At 41.6% G+C, this 10,693-nt stretch overlaps 2 protein-coding genes across 3 annotated transcripts in view; both read left to right on the forward strand.

Annotated features, from left to right (window-relative positions):
- Nucleotides 1-2,301, forward strand: part of Sos2 (SOS Ras/Rho guanine nucleotide exchange factor 2) — a 93,627-nt gene extending 91,326 nt beyond the window's left edge. For both annotated transcript variants that reach the window (XM_027418159.2, XM_027418158.2), the window contains exon 23: nt 423-2,301. In XM_027418159.2, coding sequence (XP_027273960.1) covers nt 423-929 — 507 coding nt within the window. In that variant the 3' untranslated portion in view covers nt 930-2,301. The remainder of the gene's footprint in view (nt 1-422) is intronic.
- An 802-nt stretch (nt 2,302-3,103) lies between these two features.
- Vcpkmt (valosin containing protein lysine methyltransferase) lies at nt 3,104-9,902 on the forward strand. Its single transcript, XM_027418157.2, has 6 exons — nt 3,104-3,422; nt 3,513-3,623; nt 3,773-3,842; nt 4,979-5,098; nt 6,172-6,276; nt 8,688-9,902. Exons 1-6 carry the CDS (start codon nt 3,145-3,147, stop codon nt 8,700-8,702), a joined length of 699 nt encoding a protein of 232 aa, XP_027273958.1. The 5' UTR covers nt 3,104-3,144; the 3' UTR covers nt 8,703-9,902.
- The last annotated feature ends 791 nt before the right edge of the window (nt 9,903-10,693 follow it).

The following is a 10,693-nucleotide window of genomic DNA, read 5'->3' on the forward strand; positions in this document are numbered from 1 at the left end:
TGAATCCCACTTTGAGATCCACTGCTTTAAGCACCATGGAGAAAAATAGAAGTATATGCTCAGTGAGTAGAAGCTAAGCATTAAATACCGCTGATTCCATGTCCTTTTGTGGCTGTAAAACTGTATCATTTTTACTGACCTGTTGCCATAAATAAGCTTTATAAATTTCTGAAATGATGGAAACAAAGCAAGATGATATGGGGCTCTATGTTTTTAACATTCAGTGAAAACATTTTATATATCCAAATGTTAAACTGAGCCCAGAATTAAATGAAATAATTTAGTCAGGAATGTGATAATTAACCACATTCATTTAATTTGGGCCTCTAGATTTAACTTGACACAGAAGAATTTTGCAGTGCTTTAAAATTATCTTACACAGTGTTCAAGAGATTAGACATGCCCCTTTTTGTTTTGTTTAGGGAACTATGAAATCTGATGACCCTCCTGCTATCCCACCAAGACAGCCTCCTCCTCCGAAGATAAAGCCAAGAGTTCCTGTCCCCACTGGTGCGTTTGATGGGCCTGTGCACAGTCCACCTCCACCTCCTCCAAGAGAGCCTCTTCCTGACACCCCTCCACCAGTTCCTCTTCGGCCTCCAGAACATTTTATAAACTGTCCATTTAATCTTCAGCCACCTCCACTGGGACATCCTCACAGAGACCCAGACTGGCTCAGAGACGTTAGTACATGTCCAAATTCACCAAGCACTCCTCCCAGCACACCCTCTCCACGAGTGCCACGCAGAAGCCATTTGCTCAGTTCCAGTCACAACAATCTCACTCATCCTCCAGCTCCTCCTGTTCCACCAAGGCAGAATTCAAGCCCTCACCTGCCCAAACTGCCACCAAAGACCTACAAACGGGAACTTTCACACCCACCATTGTACAGACTGCCTTTGCTTGAAAATGCAGAAACTCCTCAATGACCTTAGCCATGCGTAGTCATTGACACTGGAATAGTATTTGTAAAGGTTTTTAATTTATTCAAAAGAGGCATAGTATTTTAGTACTTTTTACAAATAATGCTCTTACAAAAATGCTACTGATCAAATAAGCTTTTAAGAATTAGAAAAACCGTCAGGCATGGTGGTGCACACCCTTAATCCCAGCACTCTGGAAGCAGAGGCAGATGGATTTCTGAGTTTGGGCCAGCCTGGTCTGTAGAGCGAGTACCAAGACAGACAGGGCTACACATAGAAACCCTGTCTCAAAAAAAAAAAAAATCAAGAAAAGAACTCTAAAAATTAAAATGCAAAAGCCCTTCACCATAACCCTCAGGTGATCAGTAGCATTGCCTTGTCTCAGTTTCTCAGTGCTGCCCAAAGGCCAGTATAATGAATTTCTATTTGCACTGTAGACTCTGCTAAAATATGGCTTAAAATGATACTGACTGCACTGAAAGGGGATAGTGTTCTCGAGGAATTTCTCAAATTTGAGTAATAGATGCCTTTTCATGGCAACAAATTTACACAGATACAAAGATGTACTGTGATGTTACTGGTTTTTAAACCCTCTGACTATCTTCTGTGTTTTAACTTTATTTGGTTTTTACATCTAGTGAATAACACCCACTGTTCTTAAACTCTTTGATGCCATGTCTTAAATGCCAGTATTTGCTGCTGAAGACAAAACCAGAAAATAGAATGGAAATAATAGAATGCACTGTGTTTATTATTTTGTTAAAATTACAAACAATTCTATATAACCCAATTATAGAAGAAAAGGGGCATGTATCTCATTAAGATGCACCTTTTGTTTGCAGTGTATGGTGTCTTTAGCTAATGATTTGCCTCTTGTTTGGGAAAACAAAGTTAATATGCCATGTATGTACAGTTTATTTATATTGTATATATTTAAAGATAATGCTAATAACCTATATAAATTTAAGTGACTTGAGGCCTATAATACAATCTGCTATTTTACTAATTTGTAAGTCAAGAACAAAAGTTTCTTATGGCATAGGAACCAACTGCCAACTGCCTTGTCTTCAAAACCTATTAACTTTCTTTAATCTCGTGTTAATTGAAATTTTTTAAAAGTTTTTTCCAGATTGGTAATATTTGAACAGAAAATACTTAAAGCTTTATTAAATTTTTAATCAGGCAGAGGATAAAGCTTTTGTCATTTGGACGTTCTCGTTCGAAGTGGTCAAAGGGTGTTATGCCGATAGAGCAGTAGCAGCAGTTGTAAAGTAGCCAAAAGCCACGTTGTTTATCTACTGGTCTGTGGCCTTTGACTGTGCTTTGTATCAGAGTTCTTAACAAGATTAATAAATCACCTCAGTCTTAATTTTTAAAAGATTTGCAATATTGTTTTTTTATCACAAAGAACAAAAGAAAGCTGGGTTCAGTGGCATACAGCTGTAGTTCCAACAGTTGAGAGGTCGAGAGATAAGGAGCTGGAGTTCAAGGTCAGACTCAGCTATGTAATGAGTTTGAAGCCTACTTGGGATACAGGAGACCATCCTGCAAAAAACAAAACCACCAACAAAGCTGAAAAGAGAAAAATCTACAAGAATCTCTCATCTATCATATATATATATATATATATATATATATATATATATATATATATATATATATATATATCATCTATCCATTTATCACCTTTGTGTGAGTATTTATGTGGTGTGCAAACCACAGATCCAGTGTGAAAGTCAGGCCAGTCTGCAGGAGGCCATTCTCTCCTTTACTAAGTGAGTCCTGGAATTCAGGTACTTGGTCTTGCTGGCCACCTTTTGGCCCCAGGGGATGTAAATATTAGAGGATTAACCTTTTTTTCCTTTGAGAGCAAGTAGCAAGTTCCCAGCCAATCTTTTTTATGTACTCATATAAAAAGACAGATGCACAGTAGGAAACTTCTTGAGCATAACCATTTGTGATAGGACCTGGATCTATAGCTGCCTAGATCTATAGCCAACAGCTCTGTGTGAGCCATTCTCCAGGCAACGAAAAGCACTGTCGCTTGCTTGCTTGCTTCAGTAGCAGCCAACCCGGCCGCTTACAGGTAGGTCCGCCGGCTCCAGCTGCCTTCCGGGCTTTGAGACTCACGCACGCGCTGTGGACAGCCGCTCTGCCGCTGGGAGGCGCGGGCCGTGCGTGAGCGTGACGTCACCACGTGCCACAGCCTGTAGCGGCAGCAATGGCGACCGCCGTGGAACCGGCGTCGGAGCCGGAGGCGGAGGACCCGCTGTGGAGCTTCGTGCGGGTTCTGGAGAAGCGGGATGGGACAGCCCTTCGGCTACAGCAGTACGGCTCCGGAGGCGTGGGTTGCGTGGTGTGGGACGCCGCCATCGTCCTTTCCAAGTACCTGGAGACGCCGGCGTTTTCCGGCGACGGGGCCCACGCGCTGAGTCGCCGCTCGGTGCTGGAGCTGGGCTCGGGCACCGGGGCTGTGGGGCTCATGGCCGCGACCCTCGGGTAAGAGCTGGCGGGGAGGCGCTGGCGGGCCCGCATCGGGTCACCGGCCCGCAGCCGAGAGCCTGGTCCCCAACCGAGGTTGTTTTTTAGGGCAGATGTTGTAGTCACCGATCTCGAGGAGCTGCAAGACTTGCTGAAAATGAACATTAATATGAACAAGCATCTTGTGACTGGTTCTGTTCAAGCCAAGGTACTGAAATGGTTTGTATGGCCTTTCAGCTTGTTTTAAATTGCATTCTCTGCTCAAGGCGTGGCTAATGAGGGAAACTTTCTTTCTGCTTCTCGTTTCTGAAATGAATATTTTAAATTGTTAAAGCGTCGGTTAAAGACATACGTTTGACATTTTTAAGGGGGGAAGAACTAGAAGACTTGACTTCACCAGACTACATTTTGATGGCTGACTGCATATACTATGAGGAGGTGAGTGTTGAGTGAGCCGGAAGGAAGCCCGCGTTTCTTCACGTTGTAACAGCTCTGGGTGTGGGATATTAGAGAAGACAGAATCGTCATGGTCAGCGTGTGTATACAGTTCAGGATAAGCAGACAGGCCTGCGAATAGTGGTTGGGAAACTTACATGCACTCTACTGAAGGGTTTTTGTAAGTTTTTTAAAAAAAGGGTTTTCCCATTTGGATATATTATGAAAAGCTAACCCATCCCTCCCTCCTTTCTTTCTTCCCCACTCACTGCTAACCAGGACATTGAAAATTAAGATGCAAGTCGGGCATGGTGGCTTACACCTGGAATCCCAGGACATAGGAGCAGGCCCAGGCAGGATGGTTGCCATGAATGCTAGGCCAGCATAGGCCACAGAGTTAGACCCTCCCAAGAATTAGTTAATTTTCAGTGACAAGATTTATTACACTTGTGGAATGAATTTTCTTTACATAGCAATTTATACAGTGCTGGGCAGTATTTGTTTTTAAACTAACAGCTGTTGCACCAACTGATGTTCAAATATGGGGTCAGCAGTTAAGAGCACATATTCTTCCAGAGGGGGATCCAATTTCTCTGGCCTCTGCAGTCACTTAACACCTGTGCACATGCCCATACACAGAAAACACACATGCACATAATTAAAATAATAAAAATAAATCTTACACCACTAGGGTCAGGCTGGCTTTTGTAAATATATTGTTGATTGTTTAAATACCACATTAACTTAGGTTAAATGAAATTAGACTTTTAAGATTTGTATCTAACTAAGCACAACTCCTGTAATGCCAGCACTTGGGAGGCTAAAATAGAGGAATCTCTGCAAGTTCAATGCCAGCCTAGTCTATTTAATACACCCCTATTCAAACAAAAAGAAACAAGTCAATTCTGCCTGTTTTCCTGTGGAAACAAGATCTAATCTTTAGGATTTTGTTGTTGATAGAAATCAGTATAATTGTTGCTTAGTCAGTGGTTGTTTAACAATCTAGTTGTGGAATGTTGTGGTATTGATTCAGAATGGTTTGATTATAGGGCAGTTGGCCTCTTCACCTCCTGCCGCCTTTGTGTAACAGGAAATTCTTGAAGTAATAAATTGAAAATTGTCCTTTGTTTTTTAAATAGTCATTGGAACCATTGCTAAAAACATTAAAAGAGCTCAGTGGATCTGAAACATGTATTATATGTTGCTATGAACAACGTACAATGGGGAAAAATCCAGAAATTGAGAAGAAATATTTTGAGGTGAGTATTGTGTGTAACAGTCATCCTCTGGGGAGCTGTATGTGGTTGCTCTGACAGTTTCATCTGGGGAAAACTTTCTCTTGATAACCTGAGGAGAAGATCCTCCACAGCCCTCCTGCACAGAGCCCACCGTTCTCGGATCTTCCCAGTCTTGAGTCGTCTCTGTTCTCAGTAGTCCATATTGTTCCGCAGAGCAGTGTCGGGGACTGGTGATGACAAGTTTGTCTTTCCTGAGACCGTTTACAAGACTGTTCAATACAGACTGGCTCTGAAGCTTATCAGCGATGTGTTTTAAAGAATACCTGATACAAATGTGCAAGTGGTGACTTTTAGTTCTGTATTTTCCTATATATTTTTATTATACATTTTACCTAGTTAATCACTTTCAGGGTTTTAGTCACCAGATTTATCCCTGGAGCATGAGCCAACTTGTCAAAGCCCATTCCCTGTGAGGGGATGCCATGTTCAGCCTTAATGCAGTGGGGAGGGGCTTGGTCCTGCCCCAACTTAATGTGCCATTATGTCAACTCCCCGTGGAAGCCGTTACCTGTCGGGAGGAGTGGATGGGGGCGTAGGTTGCAGGGAAGGTAAGAGGGGGTACCAGGGGGAGACAAGGGGGGGGGCGGGAGAAGAAATTTTTTAAAGGGAGGCCTATTTTCCGATATCTGTCCTTCACTCTTCCTCCAAGCGGTGACCTAGATCCTTTTATGGGCACAAATTCAGCCCATTGAAAATTGGCTTAATGACAAAAGCATGTATATGACTCCCTCAGATAACATACACTGAGTTCCATGTTTTTCATGATTATGAGGCAATGTTAATGAACTTTTGAAATTATGTATAATTAAAATAATTTGTATTTAGTTAAAACATGTCCAGCACACGTATATCAAGTTCTCAGCTCATGCATTTTCATCCAAATAACTGCTCCAACATAAAGATACAGAAATGAGAAGGTTTCCACGTTGCCCTTACTGGTCGGTCATTCTCCAGCAGTGATCATCACCCTGACTTCATTACCATAAGTCTGTCCAAATTACTGAGTATAACATGTGTGTCCTTTAAATTTACAGCTCCTCCAACTAGACTTTGACTTTGAGGAAATCCCTTTGGACAAACATGATGAGGAATACCGAAGTGAAGACATTCGTATTATATACATCAAAAAGAAAAAATCAGTACGTGTATTCATAGTTCTTCCTACTCTGAGATCTCACCAGCTGATGTGGGCTAAGGTGTTGTCAAGTTCTTCACCTCTACATAGTGAAATAGCAATGGTGACTGACTGGCTGCAGGCATTGACACTCAAGATTTCCATCTCTGGCCTGTCCTGACTTGGGTTCTTGGTCACAACCCAGAACTCAAGAAATAGAAGGCTGTGCAGTTGGAAGCCAGGCTGGGCTACATAATGAGACCTTATCTCAAAAACTGTATGGCCGGCCAGCTTTGTTTCTGCCATGCTGGGGGTAGAACCCATGCCCTTGCATGTGATGGGCAAGCTGTTCGCCACTGAGCTAAATCCCCTGCCTGGTGGACCCTTTTAAAGTCCTCTTCAGCTGTAAATTAAATGGCTGTGTAACTGAGTGTGCCCATCAGCAGTTACTTTAAGACAGTGAAATACAGAAAAGTTTATCTTGGCCAGTTTCAGTCCTGGGTTTGGTTGGCCTTATCTGTTGAGCCTTGTGAGCAAGCTGCAGGTATTGGCAAGAGTGTGACAAAAGAGACCTGTTTACCTCCAGCTGAGGATGAATAGAGAGAAAGGGAGGAGCAAGTCCAAAACTAGTCCTCAAGGGCTTGCCCAGAAGACCTGGCGTTATACTTCACATCTTAACAGTCCCAACACTCCTCCAAGTGCTCGAGCTGGAGACCAGACCTTTGAAGGGCATTTTTCCAAACTATGGCACTAAACATAACCTCAGATAAGTGATTGGCTCTCTGTAGCTTCCTCTTGACTCTCTGACTTTTTAAAAGGCTTGTCATAACTTAAATTTAGTCATTGTCCTTTTCCTTTTAAAAGGCAAGAGGGTGGGTTGATCTGTAAAAGACAAGTACCCCCAATTAAATGGAACTTTATATGTGTCTCCCATCCTGCCACAACATTTATGTGGATTGCCTCTGTTGCCCCTGCCTGTCAAGCCTGTAGAGGGGAGAATGGTGTCTCCATCTTGTACCCGTTTGTAGCTGTGACCTCAGTTTGACTGATGAGGCTGAAATTTAGTGAATTTCACTTCTTTCTGATTTCAAAATGATTGGATTTGTTCACTGTGTTTTCTGATGATAAGGATTCTATTGATAGTTTTAGGGACCAGCAGTGGGTGTTAAAACTCAGTCTAAGGAAAGGAAGGTAAGTGAGTTATAATTCAGGTTTGTTGGTGTTGATGTGGAATGTGCTAAAAGGGCCAAGAAAATACATTTTGTGCCTTAAGGGATTACAGTGTTTGCTAAAGCTGCTGTACTTTTTTTAAAAGTAGCTTTTTTTTTTTTTTTGAGACATAAATAGTTTTATGTTTCTGGATATAAAGGGTTGTTTAGTTTTTTGCAAAGACCTATTTCAAAACCTATATCCTTTTCAAATTGATATAATTCTCATTTCTTCAAGGCATACGTCTTGGTGTTTTTAGTATATTCAGAGTTGTATAAAGCACCACTTCCTAATTTTTAAGTGTTTTCATCATCCAAAAAAGAAATGGCACTAGCCCTCACTACATACTGACCATTCTGTGTGCTTTACAAGTATAATCTCAGTGTGTCTCCTTTTGTGTCCAGCTCCTTTCATTCGGGGTTCCTCTGTGTGTCCTTCCTTACCCTATACTCCTTTCTATGTCTGGCTCACATGCTTGCTCATGGCTCTGATCATCTTATCCACACATTCATTCGTCAGCTGATAACACTCCCCTCATTTGCCTTTTGCCTGTAAGGAATACTACCTCTGTGAACATTGGTGTGTGTGTATGTGTGTGTGTGTGTGTGTGTGTGTGTGTTCCAAGTCCTGGTCTGTCGTAACCTAGAGGGTACATAGGTATGGTGAAGAGGGACCAAGCTTTTCCCAGAGCTGCTCCGCTGTCTTTGCATTCCCACCGTTGGTGTGCAAGGACTTTCACTGCCCTATCCTCACCAGCGCTTTCCCGTCTCTCACTTTGACGGTAGCTATTGTAGTAGGTGTGGAATAGGATATCATTGCAGTTATTTTCTTTTTCTTAATGATTAATGATACTCAGTATCTCCTGTGTCACCAGAGAAATATTTGCCCATTTTCATATTGAGTTGTCTTTAATATTCTAAGACTCCTTTGCCTGTTGATACCAAATGTGTGATTTGCAAATAATTTCTCCTATCCTGTGGGTGTCATAAATTTTTTTGGTAGTGTAGTTTCCTCAGCACAGAGGTTTTTAATTTTGGTACTATGCATACATCTGCTTTCTCCTTGATTGCTTTAGATGTCAACTAAGACCATCTCTAAACATTGTACATGGTTGTTCACTTGAATTGCATTTAGCTATCACTGGGTGTATCATGTAGTATAAAATACTTAATAAATAGTTGGTGATATGAAATTAATGTTTAACCCACCCCCACCCTTTTCTTATAGAAACTACCATCGTGAAACTCTTTTCCATCTTACTCACGCCCCTAACACCCGGCATAAGGTAAAGATGTGAACAGAGCATGTGCATACGGCATGGCAAGATTGCCTTTACAGTTTCTCCAGCATGACCTTAGAGACCTGGCACATGGATGACCACCACCACGGACTGCAACGCCTGCCTGCAATGGGCTTGAAATCCTACTTAGGTTCTCTAGCTCAGCACCAAGGTCTGCTTAAAAGAAACACTGGGATCATCCAAATAAAAATAAATTTGAAGTTAGCCTCAAGTCTGAAGCAGCATGGTTGACTCAGTGCATTTTCAAGAAACTAGAGATAAGTCGATCCAATTTCTAATGATATCTATCTGTTACTATATAGTAATGTTTGGAGGGCTGGTCATGGTGGTGCACGTCTTTAATCCCACTATTTGGGAAGCAGAAACAGGGGAATCTCTGAGTTCCAGACCAGCTTGTTCTACAGAGTGAATTCTAGGCATAACGAGACCTTGCCTCAAGAAAGAAAAGAAAAAAAGGAAGAAAGACCAGAGATAAGTTGACCCAATTAGTAATCATAGTTATCTCTTACTGTATTTGTACATTATTTGTTTAACTTGGAAGCAGTAAATTTTAATTTGTCTTTCAAGTAAATTTCAAAGACAGTCACACTTTTATGTAGTTGTGCAGTAGTGTTTTTTTTCCCTTATATTTTAATACTTACATGTTCTTTTAAAAGAAACTAAAAATATTATCTTGCATCTTTATTGGCCATAGTTTTGTTTTCCTCCGTCACAGGTTGGTGAGCTTTCTCGAGAGATAAGGGTACTTATTGTAGTGAGTCACTAGACAGATGCTGTCTCCGAAGGCTGGTGAGAAAAGAAAGCCAGTTACAGGTGTTTGTGTTCACATGGTTCAGTTTTCTTGTATATGCCTTCCAAGAAAATCTGCTTTTAAGATACAGATATTAAAGACATCATGTTTACACAAAATGATTTTTTTCTATTAAAAATTAGTTCAGTACACATCTTATCAAATGCTTTTTACTATGTTTTCCAATTTTTGTTCCAATAATCATCTGCTCAAATGGACTAATCTGTCAATGACTTGAAGGACAGCACTGGTTCCAAAAAGTAGTAACCAGATGGAATTCTGGAATTTACAGTCATTGGTGCTAGATGGCACATTTCATGTGTTGATGAAATAAACATCATTTTTAAAACCTTGTGACTCTGAATGCTTCCAAATGGCTTTGAAGAGATGAACATTGATAGCAAATGACTGCCTTCCAGAAAGCAACAGCAGCTCCTTAGAGACACTGAGACAAGAATCAGAGCTCAGAGCAATGCTTTATTCTGGAGCTTTCTTCGGTTTTTATGTCTGTATGTGCCGCCTCTTGAAGCAGTTTGCCCTGGGCAGTTAGTAGAAGCTGAATGAGTGTGTGATGCTTTGGAAGTAATAGCTTAACTTTGTAGCTTGCTCTACAAGTGGAACTCATAGCCATCATTGACCTTAGATGCCCTCAAACCCTCACAACCCTTCCCACCCTGCTCCTCTTCCTATTTCTTCCTCCTTGGAACTCTACTTTGCATATGTAGTCCAGCTGCCTTAGCCATGAAGAGCAACTTAGTACCAATTTTCTGGAAACCACACCCTGCCTGCCTGCCCTCCCTACTAGCTCCACCCACTCCCTAACCTGTCCTGCAGTCACTGCCTAAAGGAGTGACAGTAATTTGTAACAGAATGAAATGGATCTTAAAATTCCCTGTTGTGGAATGAGGCCAACACTAAGCTCTACTGCAGGACTTAACTGAGGGGTTCCCTCTAGAGAATACTTTTAGTGACAACTGCATTCCACGCACAGAACCCCTATTTTGAAAGAGTTCATTATTTAGCACATTGGGACCTGTTGATGGAACAGGGCTTTGTACTGGGGAACCACCACAAGAAGGGTAACGGGTCCTCTGAAGGGGAGACCAGCACCTGTCCTCAGATGTGTGTGGACTGGATGAGTGA

The sequence above is a fragment of the Cricetulus griseus genome, chromosome 5 (assembly GCF_003668045.3).
Source record: "Cricetulus griseus strain 17A/GY chromosome 5, alternate assembly CriGri-PICRH-1.0, whole genome shotgun sequence".
NCBI lineage: Eukaryota > Metazoa > Chordata > Mammalia > Rodentia > Cricetidae > Cricetulus > Cricetulus griseus.

What these genes read in the sequence shown, in the direction of transcription:
- Vcpkmt (XM_027418157.2), top strand. Translation starts at nt 3,145, where the DNA reads ATGGCGACCGCCGTGGAACCGGCGTCGGAGCCGGAGGCGGAGGACCCG. An exon ending in CTCATGGCCGCGACCCTCGG is followed by an intron (nt 3,423 to 3,512) that starts GTAAGAGCTGGC and finishes GTTGTTTTTTAG; the next exon opens with GGCAGATGTTGTAGTCACCG. An exon ending in TTGAGAAGAAATATTTTGAG is followed by an intron (nt 5,099 to 6,171) that starts GTGAGTATTGTG and finishes TTAAATTTACAG; the next exon opens with CTCCTCCAACTAGACTTTGA.